Source organism: Convolutriloba macropyga, chromosome 8 (assembly GCF_964194025.1).
Source record: "Convolutriloba macropyga chromosome 8, txConMacr16.3, whole genome shotgun sequence".
Taxonomy (NCBI): Eukaryota; Metazoa; Xenacoelomorpha; order Acoela; family Convolutidae; genus Convolutriloba; species Convolutriloba macropyga.
Window position 1 is genome coordinate 52,481,593 of NC_134475.1, and position 26,634 is coordinate 52,508,226.

Sequence of the window (26,634 nt, forward strand, 5' to 3'; positions counted from 1 at the left end):
TTTTTTCACTGCGAAATCTGGAAAGTTTTTTAAATTTTGGACTTTTCAGTTTTTTTTTTATTTAATTACTAACAAGGCCAGAAAACTGAAGTTGCAGAGTCGAATCTCATCATGGAAAATATTCCTAGCGCTCTCTCTCTCTCTCTTTCTCTCTCTGTGTCATTTAGGGTTTTTTTCAGTCTCTTTCTCGTTCACGTTTTATCTCTCTCACTCTCTCTTTCTCTCTCTCTCTCTCTCTCTCTCTTTCCTTAACTCTTTTGTTGATGCCGCACACCAGCTGAAGTTATGTGGCGTGATGTCATCATCTATTACCCTCAACTTTTAACGCTCAACTATATTAGAAAGGTTTTATCATAAATGATTGAACTAACACTTTCTAGGGAATGATTTTTAATTGCTCTCAAACAAATTTTGTAGCAATATATTAATCATGTTGGTCTTTTTTATGCGATTTTTCGCTTGACCGAATTTTCGTCTGAGCCATTAGACTTTTTGTTTTCAGAAACGGGATAGAGAGGTAGCGCCGAGTGGGCATTAAGTTCTATCAGATTCGTTCAACTCACTAGTCTTCAATTATGGGATTCACAGAAACTGTTTTGGAGACTTATACTTATGATGGTATGATGTGAAGGGCGGTTCTAAGAAATTGTTCCCCCACCGCACCCCACCCTCACATCAGCCCCCAATATTCACCCCTGAAAATTGTTCAGGCCGCAAGGGCCCCGTGCAGCTTAAGATCCGCTCCCATCGTTGCCCCCACCCCCATGCTACTGACAGAGGCAACCGCTCGCCGCTAGTTTGAGAGCAATTCGCCCGACGTTAGTCGGTAATTTTTCTCATTTACAATCTAGGCTCTGAACCATTCAATAACTTATTATTAATAGCCGCCCTCATCTTCTCAGCCGGCTATTATAGCGCTCCTTTTTTTTTTACTTCGTCGAAATTTTTTTCGCTTTACCATTTTGCCGCTTTTTCGACATTTTGCGTGAAATCTTTTTGACTTCTCTAGGCTAGTTTCCCTCTTCTCTCATTCTGCTAAAAGTGAATTTGAACATCAGTTGCTAAGCAAAGCAATTCAAAATGAACAGAGTCGGTATAAAAAATTGAAGTCAGAAATAGAAACGGGATAAACCCATAAAGCCCAATTTTAGATGCCCGCTATTTGAACGTCGTTCATATTAGTCTTAGTTACCATCTCTTATGCTTATTGGTATTGATAGTGGTCCCTGTAGCCTCTATCTAAGAAACAGAAGTATGTTCAATTACGAAATGCCATCAAAATAAATCGGACTTAAAAAATGTTTTTGTACGAAAATCTTTTTTTTCAATACCTTCTATCCTTTCAATCCCAACCATGCTTATTGGAATCAACGGCGGCTATTTTCCGGCAATCTGCCGGGTATGTTTTGAAGTTCGGTTTGACGCAACAGCTCTTTTTGCATCCTGCAAATTAGTGAGAACAAAGATGCTCGTCAACTAATTGTAAGTAAAACTTGGTATCCATGTAAATTAGCCATTATTTGTTTGCTTCAGCAGCCAATTTAAAATAATAATTACTTGCATTATTGGAAAAGTTGGATAAGATTCATTTGTCCTGATACAGCGCAAGATATCACAATTCAGTGGTTAGTTTTATCAAAGAAACTACAGAATTGAGATTACTTGAACCTTTAAAAAAAAACTTGATAATTTATAATGTAAGGCAATTCATTTCTCCCTGAAAAATTTTTTCTGCCATTTCAAATAAACCTTCCATTTTTTGGAGAATAAACCTTCCAAAAATTTTTACACCAGAACGTTAAAATACATTGAAATTTTTTTCAATCTAGTTTCCTGTTATCTCTGCGGAACCTTACAATATTTGCAGCAGCATTTTCTCGTTTTACCCCTTCTTTTTCGTTCTATAAAATTGCTTATTTTCGCGAGCTTCGTATGTGAATTTTTTTGCGACTCGAAGATGTGTGATGATTTTTATAAAGTTTTTTGGATAGCTGCCGCCAGCTGACCAAGGGCTATTGGTGTAGCGTCTTTTTTATTGCTATTTTTTTAGTGTATTTGAACAGGAAGGGAAATTCGTGAAAACAAAAGGTTTAGGTTGAAGAACCTGAAAATTAGAGGAGAGAAGAAAGATTGGTTTTCTGTTCGTGTTGCATTTCTTAAAGGGAGTGAGAAAAGTCGATGTGAAAAATTTTTGAAAAGCGAGTGGGTTTGGGATCACCAAAGCAGTTGTTTAGTTCTAGTTCAAATTTTTCAATCAAAGTATTAGTCTCAAATACCTAAACAAGTAATAGTTTGCTGGAAAGTGTTTTTGATTATTTCAATCAAATACTAAAATTTTAGATTTAATTTTGAGCTATTTTACTATTTTGCACTATTGGACGCCTTTTAGCACTTTTTGTCTCTTCAATTTTTTTTAAAGCTTTTGTGGAATTTCTTTGTTGCAGTTGGTTGTTTTAGCAGCTTTGGTTGTCTTTGGTTTCGATTAATATCGGTTTTTATCAGTAGTTTTTTTTATAAAAGAAAAGTGAACAATTTTCCGTGTTTTTTTGTCTTATTTTATTTTTTTGCTCTTATAGTGTTTGCTCTATAGTATTTGTTGTTCAATCTTAACTTAGAGCTGTGTCATAGGTGTTAAATAGAGGAGGCACTTGAAGGCTGAAAAGGGCACTCTCGCTGAAGTAAATGATGGAAATTTTAGTTTTTAAAGGGTCTTTTCTGTCTTTGAACTTTACAGATATATTTTTTTCGTCTAACCAGGTCTCTGCCTGTTATTGGGACGGGTCGCAGACTAATGGGACAGAACAGCTAAAGAATTTATTTCTCATTATAAAGATAAGTTTTAATGATCTCTAGAAAACTTTTTTATTTCGTCTTTCTTTCCCTTTTCTCTGTTTATCCGTGGACCGTTTTTGATGGTTTTTCTATCATATGATAGTCGTTTAATCACTTGGTTTTTTTTAAATGCCAACAATTGTTTTGAGTTTTGCCCGTATTTGTTGTTTCTTTTGTCTGGTCTTCACTATTAGTTTGGACACTAATTGTTTTTTTTTAGAAAATATGAGTAATATCATCTGTGTTTGTTGTTTTTTCCGTATGTGGAAATGTATTTCGTTGTTTATTCTTCCTTGTAGCTCATTTGTTTTGCTTGGAGCTGTTTTCTTTTTGAAATTATTTCTCGATTTTATTTTCCAAAATATGTGACTCGACTTAAAACTATAGTTTTTTGAAGTCCCAATATTACGTTTCAGCGGCAAAACCTGCTCATTGATCTTAGTTTATTAATAGCCGCGAAGCGATAGCGGCTATTATTGGGGACATCGCGGTTTTATTACAATTCAAAGAATTTGAATTGTTTGGGGCGCTGTCTTTTTTTTAAGATCTGTTCACACATTTTCATGATTTTTGAAGTCAAATTGGAGTAGTGATTTTGGTCACGCCGAAACAGGAAGTGGAGCGAGAAAGCGAGTGGTTTTGCGGCGTGAAATTTTTCGCTCTAAATTTAAAGTGGAGTGAGAAAACGGTGTTTGAACAAAAATTTGCTTTCTCGCTAGTTTTTTCACATGCGGCAATTTCACTTTGATTTTTACTGTTTTTTCAATTTTTTGGATAGGATTTTTTTCTAAATGGTTTTCCCAATCCATTCATAGTCCGTTCTAGGTTTAGTTTTCTGTTTAGTCAATGAAAATTCTTTGAATTGTACGTCAGGACTTGTCCTGCTATGTTTTTTAAATTCGTCGTCTCCATCGATGATTCTTACGACCTGACTCCTTGGAATTGACTTCTTGGAATTGACTTTTTCACTAACTTCTATTGCTTTGCAGTTAAAATTTGTGTGCGTGACGTCATTTCTGCTTTTAGGCCAATTGCGTGACTTACCTCACTAAAAAAATGACTTCTGAACTCGCTTATGGAACTTTAAATTGTATGAACATTTTAGTTAAAGATCAATAGTGTGCATCTAAGTAGTGCCAAACTTATACGCCCTAATTCTTGAGTATTAGTCTTGAAATTTTGATTTGAGCACTTTTTCCTTATAGACCGTATGTGTCATAAAATTGACAGTCCGAATCTATCCCTAGGGGTCTATTAAAGGACTGGTGGTCGATCTATCTCTTATTTCTTTGGTTGTTTCAGTTCATGGAAGGCCACAAGCGTCTATCGCGGCTATTTTGCGGCAATCTGCCGGCTATGTTTGTAAATGTTTGCTCTTTCCTCGATTAGTTTTCTGTTTTCATATCTCTGAACGGTTTTTGCTTGTACTCTGTGTGCACCTTGACTGAATTTTTGAAATAATGCATCGTGTACCTCATTATTTACAATTGGCAGGTTTTTAAATTCGTTTTGCCTTTCAGCCACGTTTTTAGTTTTATGCAAGTCACGATTTTCACAATTGAGTTCGAATTGCGTAACTCGCCATTCATCTGAATAGATCTTAAATTATTTCACTGATTGAATTATGCTTTGTAGTGAATACAGTCAAGGTCAAAATCAATGCAAAAGAAGTAAAGCAACGAAATATGGTGAATTTTGTCAAGGTCAAATGTTAATTTTGACTGCTAGATGGCTCAAGTAAAGTGATTCGTCAATGCCAAATGACGAATTCTACTATAATATGAGTTTTTTTAGTTTAAAAATTAACGACTCGCCTATTATTTTTTTCCCAATGTGTTTTACTGAGTTCTTGAAAATTATTCAAGTTTTCAGTTTAATTGGGTTTTCTCTAATTTGTTAGTTGGATTGATGGATTGCTTGGTACGTACCAACGCTTCGAGTCAATTCCAGATTTTTTCCGGCTGTTTCTATTTCGCCGTCATAGTTTTTGTTACCACCATATGATCACTTCAAAGCAGCTTTTGTTTCACTCATTCATGCAATTTTTTACTGGTTTGCGTACGTGACGTCATTCTCACACTTAAGGGAGCAATATTTTTGTTCATTCATATGAATAATTTTTTGTCATATAAAGACTTGCCCCACTCTCCAAGTAACTTTTCTTCTCTGAAGTTGATTTTTGCCAACTTCAAATGGAGCAGTTGAGGTTTATTGAAGATCTATTAATCTAATTGAAGTTTATTTGAGCGCAGCTTTACATAAGTTAAATCAATTGAAGGCATCATAACAATCTTTATAAAAGCTTTGTTTCTCAAAGTTTTGTGTCTCGTTCTTTCATTTGTGCTCGCAGCTAATTTGTGGCAATCTGTCACAATTACGTTGATTCTTCTTGCTACCCGCTTGATTTTTTTTCCAATAAAACATGCATGGTTTTGCTGATAAACTAACAAACAAAATTGACTTGAGTAACAAAATTGATCAAATGTTGGGATCAAATGTCGTTTTCTAAGAGAAGATTGAATAGTATAGTTCAGACTTTTCAGGATTCGAGCCAGAAGCCAAAGGTACTTGGATTGAGAGCATCTTCGGAAAAGCCATCGTTACTGTCATCGAAAGATGTCCAGTTAGAAGCTACATTAAAACTGCAAAATCAAGCCAGGGTAAACTCGAACTCATCACATTCTCCAGGAAAGTCCTCAAATAGTAGAACAATAGTCATTCCTGCCAAGACGAACCCAAGGGAAAAGCAGAGCAAAGCAGTGAGTCGAATTCCTAAGTTGAATTACAGACAGTCTAACTTTCCACTCTTCTCTGCCCATGGAAAACGAGACTCAGACTCGGGGAAATTCAAGTCGAGATTGCCAGTTCAAAGCATTCAGAAAGATTTAACACAAAAACCTTCGATGGAGGAAAGTTTGGGAAATAATACAGGGTCACCTATTCAGGTGAAAAAGAGTAACAGTCCAAGCAAACGATCAATAAAATTTGCAACTGTAAACTCAGACGAATATGATTCGGATTTCTTTTCTATGTAACTAAGGGATCTGCTGCCTCATTCTACTACTTGTTAATGGAATTTATTAGATCGTGTGCCCTATTTAAAAATATTGTGTTCTTGTATATATGATGGAGCGTATACCTTAACTTTTCATCTATGCACATCTTTAATAAAAAATAAAGTACGCGATTTTATTATCCACAATGAGGCAGAAAATTTTCCCTGGATCTTCTTTAACTGATTGCGACTATTTGCTTTCAATTGATCTAAAATTTTTTCCTGTGTTGATATAGAATTCATTTTTCTATGTTTTGTTATGCATTCGAATATGACAACAGGGGGCCGTCAAAAATGAGACTAGTCAAACTTAACGGTAGTTTGATGGGTGTTTGATTTTATTACAGCTGTGAAGCTGTAAGCTGAGTGTAGCTATATTGCGTTGATCTTGGTTTTTGTTTAATAGCTGTCGTCAGCCTCTCAACGGCTATTATTTAGGCGCTCTCCTTTTTACGACTCTAAGACCAGTAATGGTGATCTATTTTTATTACGACTCGAAGAAGAGTATTTGTGGAACGTCTTTTTTGTTTGATAATTTTGAGTTTATTTGAAACAGGATGCTGTTCAATGCCGCTCGTAAAAACGAAGTGTTTAGGTCAAATTGCTGAACGAATTGAAGAGCAGAGAGAAAACAGTGATTTTCAGTACGCGCTGCGTTTTCGAGAGAGAAAGAGAGCGAGAGAAGTAGGCGTGAGAAAATTTTTGCTAAACGAGGATCTCGTCCGGTTTTTCGAAGGAGTTTTTTTAGTTTTTACTTTACTTATTCGGGTAAAGTGGTTGTTTTACACCATATTCGTTTTTGACCTTATCAATCTTATGTTTTATATGCAATCAGGGGCTATTTTTGTGATTTAACCGGTTTGGACGCTTTTTAGCGGTCTTCGTACTTTTTTTTTAAATTTTATTCGAAGTAATTTTTTTGGAAAAAATTTTTGCTAAGCAAGTGAAATACTTTTATCACGTTCGGCGTTTTCGAAGAAGTTTTTTTAGCTTTTACTTTACTTATTCGGTCAAAGTGTTTTTTCTACACCATATTTGTTTTTGACCTTCTCAATCATATGTTGGAGTTTTATTGGCAATCAGCTATTTTATGATTTCGCCGTTTTGGACGCTATTTATCGGTTTTTGTACTTTTTCAAGTTTTAGTGTCAGAAATAATTTGTGGTTGGAATTAGTATTCATGTTGGTTTTCATGCTCTTTTCTTTTGTCATTGTCTTTTGAAGCTTGTTTTTTGCAGAAAGCAGTCTAATTTTAGCATCTTTTTTAATTTTAATTTTTAATAGCCGCCCTCATCTTCTCAGCCGGCTATTATAGTGCTCCTAATTTTTTTTTACAATTAAAAGAACTTGAATTGTATTGGGGCGCTGTCTTTGTTTATGATCTGTTCACACATTATCATGAATTTTGAAGTCAAATTGGAGTCGTGATTTTGGTCACATCGAAACAGGAAGTGGAGCAAAAAAACGAGTGGTTTTGCGGCGTGAAATTTTTTCGCTCTAAATTTACAGTAGAGTGAGCAAACGGTGTTTAAACAAAAATTCGCTAGTGGTTTTTTTGTTCACATGTGGCAATTTCACTTTGATTTTTACTCTTTTTTAAATTTTTCGGATCGGATTTTTCTAAATGGTTTTACCAATCCATTCATGGCTAATTCTAGGCCTAGTTTTTTTGTTTCCATTTTCCATTTCTCGGTAGTGGTTTTTTTCCGCATGTGGCATGTGGTTTTTTCCGACTAGTTTTTTGTTTAGTCAACAAAAATTCTTTGAATTGTACGTCAGGAATTGTCCTATGTTTTTTACTTCGTCGAAGAAAAAATGTTTCGCTTTACCTCATTTCGCTGCTTTTTCAACATTTTGCGTGAAATCTTTTTGACCTATCTAGGCTACGTTCTCTCTTCTCTCATTTTACTAAAAGAAGTGATTTTGAATAACAGTTGCTCAGCAAAGCAATTCAAAATGAACAGAGTCAGTATAAAAAATTGAAGTCAGAAATAGAAACGGGATAAACCCATAAAGCCCAATTTTAGATGCCCGCTATTTGAACGTCGTTCCTATAAGTCTTAGTTACCATCTCTAGTGCTTATTGGTATTGATAGTAGCCCCTGTAGCCTCTCTCTAAGAAACAGAAATATGTTCAACTACGAAATGCCATCAAAATAAGTCGGACTTAAAAAATGGTTTTACAAATATCTTTTTTTTCAATATATATTCTTTTATAGATCTATTCTTTCAGGCCCAATCATGCCTATTGGAATCAACGGCGGCTATTTTCCGGCAATCTACCGGGTATGTTTCTATGTTTCAACTTTTTCAAGCTTAATTACGGTTTCATGAGGTTTTTCTCTCTCAAACACTAAAAGAGCTGCTTTGAATATGGCTAGCTAAATATAGTATTAAGCTTTATAGTTTTCAGTTTATAAGCTGAATTAATTATTGTTTGGAATTTTTGTTTTTCAATCTAACTGAAACTGGACACCAAATACTACATTTTGACCCGATGTGTGTCAACGGCGGCTTTTTTCGGGCAATTTGCCGGCTAAGATTTTGTCTCGTCTGACGCGCTTTTCTGACCCCTCGAGATCACGCAACTCTTTCAAAGGTCAATGTAGGACTACAATATAGTGATCAATGTTAATAATAAGCATGGCGACCAAAATCAAATAAATGAATTGAATTTTTTCTCCTTTCGAATGTTGCGTTGCGTGATAAATTGCTCTCGAACGAAGTGCAGATTTTTAATGCAGATTATTTGCTTGTCCCGTTTCTTCTAGAACGTTTTTTTTCACGTCTCTAATGATTTTCACGATTGAATTTTGAGTTCTTTGAAAGATTTAAATTGTTTGAATTGTGAGCATTCAGAAATTAAGTCTGCTGCCGAAATAAAACAGACTGTGAAAGACGTTGCTGAGATAAAACCAACCGTGAGAGGTAACCGTACATAGCCCTTGTAGCTAAGCGGTTAATATCACGGACGCGAACCTGGTAGGTCGAGGTATCGAACACCTGAGTCAGAGCAATTGCAAACAAAACATTTCTAGCCTGTGCCCACATCTAAGGTGTTTACCTCGACAGTCGTTGGACAAAAATTCGTCCGACGTTTGACGGCTTAATTCCAAACTGCTGCAGTGAGAATTTAAGCCGCTAGTCTCAGTATTTTTTCAGTCGCTAAACTTTGCAGTTTTTCAGTAACATTGAAGCAACTTAATAATGGAAAGTACCAAATTGCATTTTTAATAGCTTCATCATATCAACCGATTATTGCGCTTCTGTTTTTACAACTCAAAGAGGAATATTTGTGATCTATATTTTTAATGGTTGACTGCTTGTTTCATAGGATGGACAGTTAAATGCCTCACGTAAAGAGAAGTAATCAAACCAATCTGCTGAGAGAGCGACAGAAGTTAGTGTAAAAATTTATTGCTAAGCGAGCGAATTATTTTGTTCAATTGCGATATTGAACATCAAAATTGCATCTTTGAAGCCTTACAAAATCATAACAGCCGAATGCAATTGACGGATTAATAATAACTTCATATAAACTCAAAATTTTGGTCAATAAATCATGCAATTTCAAATAAATAAAAAAATTGCAGGTTTATATGGGCTCAAAAATTGCACGTTTCGTTGCTGTAATTTGAATTTAATTTTAAAATGATTATAACAAGTTTAATAAACATAAAAAATGTTCCTAATCTAAATAAAAATTTTTGTATAGCATTTGGTGCGTCAAAGATGTGACAAAATGATACATTTACGATAATGTCTCTCAAGAAAGTGAGAACTTTTGCGGAAAAATATCGTCGAGCGGTCATTGATATGAACATGATTAGTTTACATTGTGCTGATAGAGAAATAAAATTAGCAAAAATTAGATTTTCAGATCAAAATAATTTTCATTATAAATTTTCATTAAAAAATAACAATTTTTTTGATTGAACTAAATTAGCGATGGAATGCTCTTATACTGAACTTCTTGACATAGAATCATTTAATTCAACTATGCTTGAAATATTGATCAGATAAAAAGCGACCTTTTGCGTTCACTTCGCTTCTTGCATTGACATTGTTTTAGTGAACAACCGGCGGCAACTTATAAAACATCCGGTTGCAGTCTTCGTATTTATTTTTTATCAGTTTGATCAACTAGCCAAATTTTTTTTCAATAGAACAGAAAAGCAACTATAGTGTTAAAAAGAATATAAGTGATAGGAAAGTAAATGCAAACCACTTAAACAGCTGAAAAACCCATTTGCTGAAAGTATATGCTGACCCTTACAGTACTTTCTACCAAGTGCCAGTAATCTTCAATTTATGCACAGGAGCATAATCTTGTTGAAACATAAGGCGGCCCAAAAAAATGCGTAGTTTTTCAAAATTTCCAATTTACATCCAGGTTTCTGATTGTTTGGATATCTAACAAGCATTTTTGTCCAGGTGATTTCATTGCGACCCAAAACATAAGTGATCGTTTAACCGATATCAATTTTTTCTGTGTTTGTGTGTTTTTTCCACTGAACGAGCATAACCGTTGAACATTCTTTTTCGTTTAAGCGGAAAATCATATTTTCTTAACCATATTTTTTGGAAGTGAGATTTATATTTTTCTTAAAATTCCTAAATTTCAAACCTTTCACTCTTATTCATGCCTTAACGCAAATTTTGCTTATGGAGCATGAGTCACTCTTAAAAAGCAGAAATTATGCTATACGTAGCTCTTCGGTACCATGGTGTATTTACTTGCGAGCTAATAATCAGGCTCGTTAAAATCATTCAGACTCACACTAAGTCGAGAATTTGGTTATGTTAAACTATGTAAAGTTAAGCAGATGGAATGTAAATTTTCTGCATTTTCTGCCGTTTTTAGCATAGTTCATTTAAACGCCTCGCGCAAAGAGAAGTAATCAAACCAATCTGCTGAGAGAGCGACAGAAATTAGTGTAAAAATTTATTGCTAAGCGAGCGAATTATTTTGTTCAATTGCGATATTTAACATCAAAATTGCATGTTTGAAGCATTACAAAATCATAAAAGCCGAATGCAATTGACGGATTAGTAATAACTTCATATAAACTCAAAATTTCGTCAATAAATTATTGCAATTTCAAATAACCGTTGAACATTCTTTTTCGTTTAAGCGGAAAATCAGGTTTTCTTAACCATCTTTTTTGGAAGTGAGATTTATATTTTTCTTAAAATTCCCAAATTTCAAACCTTTCACTCTTATTCATGCCTTAACATAAATTTTGCTTATGGAGCATGAGTCATTCTTAAAAAGCAGAAATTATGCTATTCGTAGCTCTTCGGTACCATTGTGTATTTACTTGCGAGCTAATAATCAGGCTCGTCAAAATCATTCAGACTCACACTAAGTCGAGAATTTGGTTATGTTAAACTATGTAAAATTAAGCAGATGGAATGTAATTGTTCTGCATTTTCTGCCGTTTTTAGCATAGTTCATTTAAACTCCTCGCGTAAAGAGAAGTAATCAAACCAATCTGCTGAGAGAGCGACAGAAATTAGTGTAAAAATTTATTGCTAAGCGAGCGAATTATTTTCTTCAATTGCGATATTTAACATCAAAATTGCATGTTTGAAGCATTACAAAATCATAAAAGCCGAATGCAATTGACGGATTAGTAATAACTTCATATAAACTCAAAATTTCGTCAATAAATTATTGCAATTTCAAATAACCGTTGAACATTCTTTTTCATTTAAGCGGAAAATCAGGTTTTCTTAACCATCTTTTTTGGAAGTGAGATTTATATTTTTCTTAAAATTCCCAAATTTCAAACCTTTCACTCTTATTCATGCCTTAACGCAAATTTTGCTTATGGAGCATGAGTCATTCTTAAAAAGCAGAAATTATGCTATTCGTAGCTCTTCGGTACCATAGTGTATTTACTTGCGAGCTAATAATCAGGCTCGTCAAAATCATTCAGACTCACACTAAGTCGAGAATTTGGTTATGTTAAACTATGTAAAATTAAGCAGATGGAATGTAAATTTTCAGCATTTTCTGCCGTTCTTAGCACAGTTAATGGTTGATTATTGGGTCTGATATACTTCAGTTCAAGCCAAAGCGTTTTAACGGCGCCTTTAAAAATCTTAACAATACTTATTGTAGCAACTTTACCATCAAATACGTCAACTGGTAACGAAAGGCCTGCTTTCTAAGAAAGTGATTGCTAACAACAGACCAATTAAAAAGCTTAAGTATACGTAAGTTTAATCCACTTTTACAATGCATCCAGATACAGCAGTGGAAACCAGCTTCAGAAGTGAGTAAATTTACTTATAATTTTGGTGACGGTAGGCGCTTGCAAGAGCCACGAAAGACATGGTTGCGACATCTTGTAATTGCAGTGGAAAAATTATGACTTGAAAGAATGCACAAGCTAAGCTTACACAGAAAGCTTGTTTGTTTAATAATGCATCACAACTACAAGCCCTTTCTTGGTATATATTAGTGTTTTACCTGAATACTTAATATGAAAGTTGGTGTAATATTTGAGGGACTGAATTGACAATCAAAACAAAGTTGCTCAACTAGGTTTATTTTTGTCGTATATATATATATATACTCTTTACCAGCATTTTCTTTTTGCTTGAAATATGTATTTTTTTCTGTTTCCACTTTTGTTAATAAACAGGTTGAGGTCCCAGACGGAATCAATTATATATAAGGACCAAACATGAACGCATGAAGAGGGCGTCGTGCGTTCAAAATTACATAGTCTGAAAACATCTAAAAACGCACGAAAGTCTGAACATGAACGCACGAAAGTCTGGAAATGAAAGGACGAAAGTCTGGACTTCAACGCAAGAAAGTGTAGACATGAACCCACCTCAAATGTGAACAAAGTTGTTCAACTAAATTTATTTTTGTCGTTTAAACTTACACTCTTTAGCAGCATTTTCTATCAGCTTCAAGTATTTATATTTTTTCTGTTTCCTTTGAGGTAATTATGCTTGAAAAAACGGTTATGGTATTGGTCAGTGTAGTTCTCTTGTCCTTCAGTTTTTTATCAACTAATTGCAACAGCTTTTCTCTTTTGAATCAGTGTCAATTTTCTATCGCTAAAATAATTATACACCACGCAGTTGTAATTGAGCACTCAGGAATCACTCAATCAGAATGCTTGACTAAAATGGAGCGATTCGATTGGTCAACTGGAATATACTGTCATTTGAGTTGGTTTTGTGGGATGGGATTGGACTTAACCAGAGAATACAGCTCTCTCATATCTGAAGAGTTGACCCCTGTGAAGGAACTGTGCAATGTTTGGATTAGAAATGACTTGATGGATTGTGGCATTTTACTTGCTACAATATACAATTCAGGATTAATAAAAGGTAAGCAGTAAAAAATAACATTGGAGTTATAACAACTCTTAAAAAAGACTAATTCAGCTTATGCCCATATGTCGACGAGGGTGATACACATTTTTTTTCGGTTTGGTAGTAGGAGTTTACTGTGTTGATAGTATGAAATCATGCAAGATCATTACCGGGTCGAATGTCCTCCCTAAAGTCCTCCCATTTTGTTGTAAGAGGTGGGGGGGGGGGTATTTGTCTAGTGGGGGGGGGGGTAAATTGAGGCAAGAGTGAGAGGGTAATTTGGCCTGGTGAGGGGGGGGGGGCAAAATGATGTAAGGAGCGATGCAATGGGAGGAATTTTGAGGAGTTACCGCCCTGGCCAAAATTGCAGTTGTAAGGAGCGATGCAATGGGGGGAATTTTGAGGAGTTACCGCCCTGGCCAAAATTGCGACGTAAAAGTGGGCTGCAAGGGGCTACAATGAGAGGACTTTTGAAGACCTACGCCAACCCCCGAAATTGCTATTTAAGAGTGGATGGCAATGGGCTCCGATGGTGAGACTTTTGAGGGATTCATCCTCCTGGCCAAAATTGCAACATAAGAGTGGGCTGCAATAGGAAGACGTTCGAGGAACTACCTCCTGATCAAAATTGCGAGACGAGTGGGCGGCAATGGGAGGACTTTTGAGAATTTAACCCCCCAGGCCAAAGTTGCGATTTAAGAGAGATGGTAATTTGATCAGAGGAAGTAAAATGGTTTCAAAATAGGGCTGCCAAGGTGGTGAAACTGCGTAAAAGTGAGGAGCTAATTTGTTCAAAGGAGGTAAAAACTATTTAAGAAAATTGGGCTGCCAAGTGTGGTGAATTGATATAAGATGGAGCGGGTAATTTGTTCAGAGGGGATAAATGATGTAAGAATTGAGCTGCCAAGACTGATAAAGTGCTCTAAGAGTTAGGAGTAATTTCTGAGAGTGTGCAAAACGATGTAAGAATTGTGCAGCAGCCAGGGGTGATAAACTGCTCTAAAATTTAGGGGTAATTTTGGAGAGGGTGCAAAATAAAGTAAGAGTTGGGCTGCTAAACTGGTAAAAGGGTGTAAGAGTGAGGAGGAAATCGGTTGAGAGGGGGTAAAAAAATTGCAATTCGACTACCAGGGGCGGGGGAGGGGCAAATGTAAGAGTATGGGAGTAATTTGTTCAGACGGGAAAAAACTATGTAAGAATTTGGATGCAGCGGGGAATACAAGTTCACCCCGACTCCTACACCTTTTTGGTCTGTCACGCGGCGTAAAAAGATGTAAGAGTTTCATGGGCTTTTCTCCGTTACCCCCTTGCTCTTATATCATTTTACGTCCTTGACAGACCAAAAAATGTAAGATTTGGGTTTTTTCGTCTTTTACTTCCTCATTCTGATATCAATATTCACCCCCTTTGTTAGGCAATGCAGCACAAAGACATGTCAAAGTCGTGAGCTGCGTTTTCCTAAAAAATGCTCCCATTGCAGCCCCACTTCATTGTTTGGGCAGAAGAGATTGACCCGGTTTGTCTGCATCCAACAAAAATTCAACCCATATTATTTGAAGAAATTTAAAGGCCGTTCCAAGAAATCGTTTCAATATAATACTAAAAATTCATTGTGTTTTAAGTTGCAGCATCATGTCAGTCGCACGATAAAAGAGAGACCAGAGAAACACACTCAATGTAATCATAAATTACTTCAAAAATTAAGAACAATGTGATGGCTTGATGGGTCTTTCAGCAGAAGTTAAAGATGAAAAAGAACCATTCATTGGTCAATATATAAGCCGAAGTTTCGAACATTCAATTTCCAATAAATTTTTCTGCTATTCATTTTTAAAGAAGAAAAAAAATGAAGTTCAGCCAAAACGTTCTGGTTATGATATATTTCAATCACTAACGACACGGTTTGAGATTCCAATGCACTTGTTTCAATCAACGAATTAGCGTAAATTGACATTTCTTAATTCATAGGTCGATCAGAAATCAAAATCTGATTGATTTCAAATCCCCATGAACTCGGAAAAGACAAATATGATGGATAGAGATTCCTCGTAAGTTCATCAAAGCACAAAATTTTATCGATGTTTTAGTGCAAATTCATTGAAAAGATTTTATCGGCTGAAAATTTACCCACTCTATGTTGCTTTAACGCCTTATTCATTTCAAATAAATTTGAATATCACAGCATAGGGAATCATTATATGACTTTTACGCAGAGGAGCAATTTCAGACGATTCAGCAATTACTTTGGGTTCTAGTTTTTTTCTTTTCGACATGTTTTTCTTTTCGAGGAACTGTCCCCTGACTAAAATTTCAATAACGAGAGCGCGGCAATGGGATAATTTTTGAGCACTTAACCGGCCTGTCCGAATTTGCAATATAAGAGAGATAGTATTTTGAACAGGTTTATTGAGGAGCTAGAATGGTTTAAAAATGGTTTAAAAATGGTTTAAGAGGAGGTGAAATTGTTAAAAAATTTGGCTACCAAAGGGGTTGAAAATTTGTAAAAGTGAGGGTCTAATTTGATCCGAGGAGGTAAACAATTTAAGAAAATTGGGCTGCCAAATGTGGTGAACTGATGTAAGATTGAGCAGGTAAATTGTTCAGACGGAGTAAATGATGTAAGAATTGGGCTGCCAAGGGCGGTAAACTGGTTTAGGTCAGGGGTAATTTGTTGAGAGGGTGTAGAAAATATAGGAAATGGACTACCAGGGGTGGGGGCAAAATTGTGTAGGAATGAGAGAGTGATTTGTTCAGACGGGATAAAACTATGTAAGACTTGGCCTGCGGAGGGGAATACAAATAAAACCGCACTCTTACATCTTTTTGGTTTGTCATGAGGCGTAAAATGGAGATTTTTGGGGATTTTTGTCCATTACGCTCTTAATCTTACATCATTTTATCTTTTTGACTGGCCAACAAATGGAAGATTGGGGGTTAATTTATCTTTTACTCACTCGTACACGAATTATTACTCCCTTTGGCAGGCATTGCAGAGCAAAAATATGTCAGAGTTGTGAGCTGCCTTTTTTAAGAAATGCTATCGTTGCAGCCCAACTCATACATCTTTTCGGGTGGAAGAATTCGACTCCCGTTTGTCTGAATCCAAAGAAAATTCATCCCATGTTAGTTGAAGAAATTTAAAGGCCGTTCCAAGAAATCGTTTTGATCGAATACTAAAAGTTCAATATATTTAAAGTTGCAGCATAATGTTAGTCGCATTATAAATGAGAGACCAATTACTTCAAAAATTAAGAAGACTGTGACGACTTGATGGGACATTTAGCAGAAGTTAAACAGGAAAATGAACCATTAATTATTCAATATTTAAACCGACTTTTGAAACGTTCCATTTCTAATCATTTTTTGCCATTCAGTTTTTAAGAAGAGAAAAGTGAATTTCAGGCAAACTGTTCTGGTTTTGATAAATTGACACGGTCAGAGATTTCAATGCACTTCTTTCAATCAACGATGTAGCGTAAATTGACCTTTTTTAGTTACTTAGTCGATCAGAAATCAAAATCTCATTGATTTTAGATCCCCAAATCGATGAGATTTTGATTTTTGAACACACCTAACTCATTTTTTTTATCCATCTTAGGCAACCCCAAAATGCTTACAATAATTTGCTTGATTCAGCGAAGCATTTATTTTTTTCGAGGAAATACCCTTGACCAAAATTTCAATAACGAGAGGGCGGCAATGGGAGAATTTCTGAGCAATCAACCGGCCTGTCCGAATTTGCAATTTAAGAGAGATAGTTTTTTGAACAGGTTTATTGAGGAGCTAGAATGGTTTAAAAATTGTTTAAAAATGGTTTCAGAGGAGGTGAAATAATTTAAAAATTTGGCTGCCAACAGGATGTAATTGTGTAAAAGTGAGGGTCCAATTTGATCAGAGGAGGTAAAACGATTTAAGAAAATTGGGCTGCCAAGTGTGGTGAATTGATGTAAGATTGATGAGGTAAATTGTTCAGACGGGGTAAATGATGTAAAAATTGGGCTGCCAAGGGCGGTGAACTGGTTAGGTTAGGGGTAATTTATTGAGAGGGTGTAAAAAATATAGAAATTGGACTACCAGGTGGGGGGGGGGGCAAAATTGTGTAGGAATGAAAGAGTTATTTGTTCAGGCGGAGTAAAACTATGTAGTACTTGGCCTGTGAAGGAGAATACAAGTTAACCCCAACTCTTACATCTTTTTGGTCTTTCAATGCGGTTACAATGATGTAAAAGCGAGGGGATAAAAGATAACTTGACCCCCGACTCTTGCATCTTCTTGGACTGTCACGGGGCGTAAAATTATGTACGGGTTTCGGGGTTTTTTCTCCATAACGCCCCTACTTTTACATCAATTTATTTCCTTGACAGACCAAAAAGATGTAAGATGGGGGGGTTAAATTATCTTTACTCCCTCACTCTTACACCAATTTTAACCCTATGTATCAGGCAATGCAGCTCAAAATCATGTCAAAGTTGTGAGCTGCCTTTTCCTAAAAAATGCTGTCATTGGAGCCCCACTTCATTGTTTGGGCAGAAGAGATTGACCCGGTTTGTCTGCATCCAACGAAAGTTCAAGCCATATTATTTGAAGAAATTTAATGGCCGTTCCAAGAACTCGTTTCAATATAATACTAAAAATTCATTGTGTTTTAAGTTGCAGCATCATGTCAGTCGCACGATGAAGGAGAGACCAGAGAAACACACTCAATGTAATCATAAATTACTTCAAAAATTAAGAACAATTTGATGGCTTGATGCGTCTTTTAGCAGAAGTTAAAGATGAAAAAGAACCATTCATTGGTCAATATATAAGCCGAAGTTTCGAACATTCCATTTCCAATCAATTTTTCTGCTTTTCATTTTTAAAGAAGAAAAAAAATGAAATTCTGCCGAAACGTTCTGGTTATGATAAATTTCAATCACTAACGACACGGTTTGAGATTCCAATGCACTTGTTTCAATCAACGAATTAGCGTAAATTGACATTTCCTAATTCATAAGTCGATCAGAAATCAAAATCTCATTGATTTGAAATCCCCATGAGCTCGGAAAAGACAAATCTGATGGATAGAGATTCGTGGTATTTTCATCAAAGCACAAAATTTCATCGATTTATTAGTGTAATGTCATTTTTATCGGCTGACAACTTACACACGTTATGTTGCTGTTACGCATGGTTCATTTGAAATATATTTGAATAATACAGAATAGGGAAGTTTTGTTTGAATATTGCGCGGAGGAGCAATCAGACGCTTCAGCAACTACTTCTGAGTTCTAGTTTTTGTACAGTACAGTCCAAGATAGGTCATTTTTCGTAACTAAAACGCGAATTGCAGCAAGCTTGCAATTTCTTACATACAACTAGTTCATTGAGTTTTATTATTTTTTCCGTCTGTCAGTTGCATTGTTGGAATAAAGCATGTATTTCTTTTTATCGCAAATCGGTTTAATCACTCAGGCCGAATAAATCAGATTATGCAGTTTATTATTGACGTTTGCACACAAGTTTGTTCAACAACGAAATCGTGGATATAAAGGAAGACAACCGATGTTGAAAGGGTATCATATCCATACAGTCCCGTTGTTCGTTTTTTTTTTGATAAACTGAATTTAACTGAGTGTAAATGATAAAATAATATAGCATTTTAAAGAATTACTTTTTGTTAGTTTTTCATTGTCACTGACCATTGCTTGCCTCTCTGCTTGATGATTATTACCAAACGAATATTTAATTATGGTCATAATTTGATTTTGCGATTTCAAACGATTCTATTAATTTTTGTACTTTTTTAAGCATGACAAAAGCTGATTAACATTTCACCCTTTTTAGCAAGTGAACTGCCTTGTCTGCTGCATGGATTTCCTTATTGTCACGATGAGGAACTAATGGACTGCGTGGATGTGTTGGGAGGCTTTCAGTGTAAAAATTGTCTTCAGGGCTCGCAAGTCAACACAAGCGACCCGTCTAAGTGCACTGGTTTGAAAGATATCATACTTTATATTAGAGGGGAGTCTCAACAGGCGCAACTATCTTGAAAATTGACCAGTACAAAAATAGAACTAGCATTTCAAACTTGAAACCATAGTGTACTAACCACTACAGCAACCGGTCTTTTTTCCCGGAATTGGGCTTCCCCTGTAACCCGTACCTCAAGGCTTCATCTTACCTGCCATGTATTGGTTGAACAAATAGAACTTCTTCTAAGCTATGTCAAGTTTATCTGATGAAAAATTTGTATTATATTTCTTACTGCTATCACCTTACTACTATTGTTTGTTCGAGCATAATCCTGGTAAAGAATTAAACCAAGTTCTTTATGGTAAAACAATAGCAAAATTGAAGTTTCAATGAGGCTCGTTAAACTGGAGATTACCTTTGCAATCATGATCAGTTCACGAAACTATTTTAAACCCTTAAAGAGAAGGCCGAAATCGAGAACAGAAAACGCATCCAAGTGTACCAAGTGTAAGAGTTTGGAGTAGGACTTATCATCACTTTTCATAACATTTGATTATATACTTCATTTTATTTTTCCAAGAAAAACCAGAAAAACAACAAGAAAAACAACTCGGCTTTTCGAATTGAGAGCACTGATTTTCTTACTAACTGTACCCTAGTATTACATAGTTTGGTACTTGAAGTGTTAACATCATCATGCGACGTATAGACAGGCTTCGATCCCCAATGAGGACAACTTTTGCGCGTCTGTTTTGTTCATGGAATGCTGTTGCCACCATCAAGATCATTCATCATTTTATGTATTGTAAATATATAATTACTAGAAATATATCCATATGGTTAAATATTGAAAAAAGCTCCAAGGAATTGATGATAAATGAATTAAATCTGTAATTGAAAAAGCACATTTATTTTTTTCTCCAAACAAGTAAATTAATATTATAACCTAGAAGGTTAAAGATCACATGCCTTTAGAATAATGAAATCCACATATTGAAACAATCAGAATTAAAAAAAATATGAATCTGCTAAAGAACTTCTGGTTTTTGATTGATATTAACCATTGAGCTGTTCATTCCTATATATAAAAGTAGGAAGCAAATGATCCTAATTGTCTGTCTATTGGTATTTTGGTATTGTTATTGTCTTTGGTATTGTCTGTCTATGCTGACATTGCAAGACCTCTGCGAAAGTTTTTTGAAAACTAATTTTGTCCCCTTCGCTCTTACATTGAAAGGTAACTTATTTCATTTTTGGTTGATCTTCAAAATCAAAAATTTTTTGCTATGCTTAGTATGCTTTAGTGCTCTTATTCTCAGCTGTTTTGTACGTTTTCTCTGTTATAGCTGTAGCTGCAATAAGTACAGGTTTCTGATGTACCCCACTGACTCAAGTTTGTGTGAAGTTCTATCAGACTAAAACTTTGAAATAATTGGTTCAACTGGTAGGTTATATGATTTGAGGAGAATATCACGGCAATGATCATACTTACGACGCATATAACAAACTGTTATGACCCAATTATTCTATCGATATGTACATTTCATTTTGATTGGTGACAATTTTTCTAAAAACACCACTGAATTAAAGATGAGAAAAGGCTAAAGATTTGAAAGCATGTAGCTTTTTTAAAAGTTATATGACTTGCTAACAAGTGTAGCGAGAAAACGGCAGCCGCCGTTTTTCTTAAAGCTACGTTATGGTGTTCCTCAAATGGCAATTTAGAGTTAAGGTGTTTTGCTAAATAACGATAGCTATAGAAAAAAGTAGTCTTGTTAGCATTTAAAATCAGTTGCTTTTCTTTCAAGTAGCTGCCTGTCTCCCGTAAAAAAGTTCAATTATGCTTGGAACTTTTTCTCTTGGTTCAATGCGACATAATATACTAGCATCGTCTGCAAATTGTACCTTTTCAAAATCCTCTTTGTTTTTTGTGAAAACTCGTTAACGTATAAGAGAATAATTAAGTGTTCTAAAGCTGTAACATTGGGTGCTCCATGATTCATGAAATTTTTTTTCAGTCATCTCGGAGCCTATTTGAACGCACTGTGATCTTGCCGCGAGAAATGATTCTCAGAAATTAATTGCAGGCACAGAGAAGTTGAAATACTGCGCACCTTTGGGGAAGATTTTGCGCGAAACTCAATTGAATGCTTTTGCAATGTGTAAACAAATTGCTGTAGTAATTCTTTCGTTCCCCATATTTTCTGTTGCTATCTCAGTGAAAAACAGTACTGCATTCGTTGTTGGTTTTAGTACTGGAACCCAAAATTTTCTTTGTTCAGCAGTTGTTTTGATTGATAAATCCATCATTTTTGTAAGCAAAAGTCCCTCAAAAAATTAGCGAATGTTGGTGTGACCAAAATTGGCCGATAGTTGCTAATTTGGGTGATTGACCTTTTTTAATTGGTTTGACATATGCATGTTTTAGAATACTCGGTAAAATTTTTTTCGAAAATAATCATTAAAATCATTAAGAGCGGAAGTGTACCAATTGCAAGTTTTTCGGTTTATAGAGCCCATGCACTAGCTTCCTAGAACCGGTGATTAAATTTTGCCTAAGTTCTAAACAGCTCGGTAGGTTTCTCTTAAAATGAAAACTGCATAAATGAATTTTTCAGTAAATTGCTCCTACATTTGTATATTGAGTTGTGAAATTTCACCAAAGTGTTCGCCCATTCCGCAAATGTTTTGTTGAAGGCATTGCGAGTTTCTTTTTGTCTGTAATCTTGAATCCGTCTGTTTTGATTTCAGACACAACAATAATGGAAATTTATTCTGTCATTTTGGTTGTTCGCATTATAGAAGAAATGTAGGAGATAACAGATCCTACCCGTCAATTCAAAGGTATGTATTGATTTTACAAATAATTTCACGTATTTTTAAATTTTGTTCTGTAAGTTAATAACCTGAGATGGCATGGTAATTTGTTGCATTGCTGATTTCTTTTTAATATCATTGATTTGTTCCCCATTTGCTCAGCTTCCGTTTTTGTAGTGCTGATTGTATCGACCTTTTGTTTTATTGAATTTGTAATCGTTCTACTAATTTCATTAGCACCTCTGATATTCCCCATTTAATCAAATCTCAACACAGTTTCTTTTTACAAACTTTTGAAATTATTTGACTAGCCAATAGCATTTTTAAATTGATAGGTAGATCTCGACAGGGGATATCCTGCTTAATCTGGAGAGTTATTTGCTGCAATTTTTCTGCAGTTCTCTTTTGGACGAACGATTCAAGACCATGCAATAACCAGCTTATTTATGGGCTGAACTGAGACATGTATGGTTGATGAATAACCTTGCCAAAACAGCAATTTTCCGTTGTTTCAATGCCAAATTGTGATGGCCATATACACTACAGGCTGAGTCATAAGAAAAACATTTTCTCAGAAGAAGCAATTTTTTAGCAGAAAAACAACTGTTGATCCAAAAATCTTTCCTCAACATATGCATTTGTCTGCGTTCATTGAGGTTCCTCTCTGGCAACTTGTAGCCTAATCCTTGTTTTTTTGAGTGGGTTGAGATTAAATTATTACATTGTTTTCTTTATTGTTGGTTTCTGATACCCCTATGCCCAACCAAAGCAGGTATGATGTCCTTGCGCTCAATTTTGTCAGCAGACTATTCTTAGACCCGGTGATTTAATGTTGTCTAAGATGTAAATGGATTGATAGGTTTCTTTTAAAGTTAAAGCACTAAAATTTATTTTGTCAGAAAAGTGCTCCTGCTTTTGGATTTTGAGTTGTGCAAACTCACCAAAACATTCGCCCCTTTCCGCAAATGTTCTAATGAAGGCATTGCAATATTGTTTTTGTCCCTTATCTTGAATCCGTGTATTTCAATTTCAGACACAACAGTAATGGAAATTTATTCTGTCATGTTGGTTGTTCACATTATAGAAAAAATGTAGGACAAGGCACATCCTACCCGTCAATTCAAAGGTATGTTTTGATTTTACCAATAATTTGCTAACATTTTTGAAATTTAATCTGTAAGTTGCTAATCTGAGATCGCATGGTCATTTGCTTCATTACTGAAATCTTTTTTTATCGCTGATTTATTCCCCATTTGCTTAGCCTCAGTTTTGATAGTGCTAATTGTGTCTTGATTTGGTTTTGCTGAATTTGTATGCGTTATGCTGATTTCATTAGCGCCTCTGATGTTCCCCATTGAATCAAATCTCAACAATGTTTTATTCTACTAACTTTTGGAATTATTAGGCTAGCCAAAAGCATTTTTGAATTGATAGGTAGATCTCGACAGGGGATATCTTGCTTAATCTGGAGAGATATGCTGCAATCTTTCTGCGGTTCTTTTTTTTGACGAACGATACAAGACCATGCAATAACCAGCTTATTTATGGGATAAACTGAGACATATATGGTTAATGAACAATGTTGCCAAGACAGCACTTTTCCGTTGTTTCAATGCCAAATTTTGATGATCATGTACACTACAGCTTGACTCATAAGAATAACGTTTCCTCAGAAAAAGCAGTTTTAGTTTAGCAGTAAAACTACAGTTGATCCAGAAATCTTTAATCAACAGATGCCTCTGTCTGCGTTCATTGGGGTCCCTCTCTGCCTGTAACCTAATCCTTGTCATATTGAGTCTGTTGCGAGTCAATTATGACATCGTTAGCAGACCCCAATTCGTTCCGGATAATTTGTTTCATCCCCCCTCACTCGGCGCAAACCAGGTTATAATCAAAGCTATAGCTTGCGTAACGCACCTCACCCTGAAAATTATGAAACCAGTCACTAGATGAATTGGATACAAGATATTACGCAAATGAGATAGATAATAATGATATTTCATCTTGTTTGCACAGATATAGACGAATGCAGCCTTGGTTTCTGCGGTGAGAAACAAACCAGCTGTGAGAACAGAGATCTTTCTTATTACTGTACATGTGAACAAGGATATTACTTCACGGGAGAGTATGGATCAAACTGCACAGGTAACATCTTTTTCCTTTGTTTTCTAATTTAGCTTGAATTATCGGCAACTTTAGAACCGGCTTTAGCATGTAGACCCGGATTCAGAAATATAAACTCAACCTAAATTTTAGTTATTGATGACTTTACAACCCCTACTTTTTTTTGCAACTGTTTGATTTTTGTTTGGCCTCATATAGATTTACTTTTATGAACCACGGGGTTCTCTTAAAATGCACTTGCTTACATTTCAAACACTTGTGAAAAGTGAACGAGTTTCTATACCGAAATATGTTACTCATAACCCGGTTTGAAATTGTGTTGATTTCATACAAAGATCAAATATGATTTCATACTCTCCATACTCGAATGAAATCCATGTTTTCATTCATAAATGACCAGCGCATGAAGTCAAAGAACTCATATATGATCCCTTCATGAAACGTAAGAATTCACCATAAAAATGTGTATGCTCTTAGTACGAAATGGAAGAACTCATATACGATCCGTGTACGAAACCTCTATGAAGCGGCAATGTCGATTAAGCCGCAAGGATGCAATCAAAGAAAATATATATTTATATATATATATATATATATATATATATATATAAAAGGAGGCTTGATAATGTGATTTTGCAGAAAATGTTCCGACCCCGCTCATCCGAGTTTTTGACTTAAAGCTCTACCCAATGAGGTCATGATAGAAAACTTTCAAACATTCAGATATTGTTCAACACACTACTAAAAGAATAAGGTATTGCTGCATTAAAGTTCTGATGAATCCGCCCAAAAAAGACCAAGAGACAAGACAAACGTCAAAGTCACATAAAAACAATAATTTTACGCCAATCTCGATGTCTATGTTTAGAAGAAAACACAATTACAAAATCGAAATGGCAACAGATAACACATAAACTAAACAAACTGACTTGTACAATACCGAAAAAAGATACGATACCTTTCCTCAATGAGACCGACTAGAAATTCCAAAGACTCCACAAATAAAAAACTTCAAAAACGAGTTTTCGTTTTTTGAAAAAACCTTTATTTTCTAAATGGTTATATCCATTAGGTATCATCTGGAAGAGGTATCTTCTTGTTGAAAAAGTTCATCTATACCTTTTGATGTTTAATTGAGGAAATATTTGAAAAGTGGTTAATTGAATCTCTTATGGAAGCATTTCAGACCAATCATTATCCAGATTATGTCATGCAACTACAAAAACAGGCAAATATTCCTTAAAAAATCAATTGATTGAGGAAGTAAACGGTGTCAAAGCCCTTCATAAGATTATCTTTCCACTGAGAACATAAAGTATGCCTAATTGCGCAAGCTTTCAACGCCCAAGGTTCCTCCTTATTAGATTTTTATAATGGTAAGGAAACAAAGATTAACCTCTAAAAGTTTTCAGATATCCAGAGTCGCATTAGTTGAAATGAAAAATGCGTAGTATCTTTGTCAAAGCCGGGAAACAATTAGACAAAAACAAAAAAGGTTTGGTCTGATTATAAGTGATACTTAGTCGGAATACTGCAAAAAACAGCAAACACGGACAGTTCTCAGTATTTAACAAACTGTTTTACGGAACAACCTTATTGAAACAACTAAAACGATCAGATTTTAAAAACCATTAAAAACTATGTTCAACTAAAAATATTTATTCTTTGAGTGGGGTGTCTTTTTATTATCAGGGGTTCTTCTTTCAAAAGGCTCTATGTGGAAATAACAAACAAGAAAACATTAAACATTGACCACTACAGACAACTCATAAAAATTTTCATGAAAATAAATTGTCTAAGACATAAATCAAAAGATAGTTACAACAGAAATATAATTGTTTTATGCATCAAAATTTTGATGTTATTTTTCAATAATATGACTAATTTAGATGATGTCAAAATCAAAAACAAAAGAGGGAAAGAGATTTTTCATTCTTTAAGATAGATATAAGGACTACAAAAGGAAAAGCAAACACTGATAAAAACTGATGAAAAGTTTCCTAGAAATTTTGGGAAAGAACGGTTTCACAGGCGTCAAAAACACCATTAGACGTCACTTTGATCTGTTGTTAATGATATTTTTTGTCAGGCAAACAAAATGTGCCTCAAAAATGGGCTAACATGCAAATTGACAACTTTTTTTAACAAACCTGATGTACCAAAGACAAGAAACTAATAACTAAAATTAAAACGTTTATAGAAAATATAATTTTTTCGCTTGAAAGAAATACTGAGCTCTTTTTGAGACTAAGCTACCAGTCGACAGATCTATATTATAAAATATACAAAACTGATAAGTTTGCTGATATGTTTCTAAAGTTTACAAAGTCTAAAAGCCATTATATATCGACTCAATTTAATATAAAAATTCACTTTTAATCACTTAAGAAGCTAATTGGGTTCTTTAAATTAGTCAGAGTAAGCGATGAGACTGCAGAAAGGACAAACAGTTAAGGCAAAAGACAAGAACTCAAATTTAAAGTCTTGTAAAGGTTTGTTCAAGCCTTAAA

The 26,634-nt window shown here is 35.0% G+C and overlaps 2 protein-coding genes across 4 annotated transcripts in view; both read left to right on the top strand.

Moving 5' to 3' along the window:
* LOC142344824 (tubulin polyglutamylase TTLL11-like) overlaps positions 1–5,946 on the top strand; it is a 60,676-nt gene extending 54,730 nt beyond the window's left edge. For 2 of the 3 annotated variants that reach the window (XM_075396806.1, XM_075396808.1), the window contains one exon: positions 5,376–5,946. In XM_075396806.1, coding sequence (XP_075252921.1) covers positions 5,376–5,867 — 492 coding nt within the window. In that variant the 3' untranslated portion in view covers positions 5,868–5,946. The remainder of the gene's footprint in view (positions 1–5,375) is intronic. The other variant, XM_075396807.1, reaches the window with a different exon arrangement.
* A 7,092-nt stretch (positions 5,947–13,038) lies between these two features.
* The window catches only part of LOC142345107 (uncharacterized), a 151,586-nt gene continuing 137,990 nt past the window's right edge, over positions 13,039–26,634 (top strand). Inside the window, exons 1-3 of the mRNA XM_075397193.1 lie at positions 13,039–13,243; positions 19,055–19,201; positions 24,017–24,145. Coding sequence (XP_075253308.1) covers positions 13,039–13,243; positions 19,055–19,201; positions 24,017–24,145 — 481 coding nt within the window. The remainder of the gene's footprint in view (positions 13,244–19,054; positions 19,202–24,016; positions 24,146–26,634) is intronic.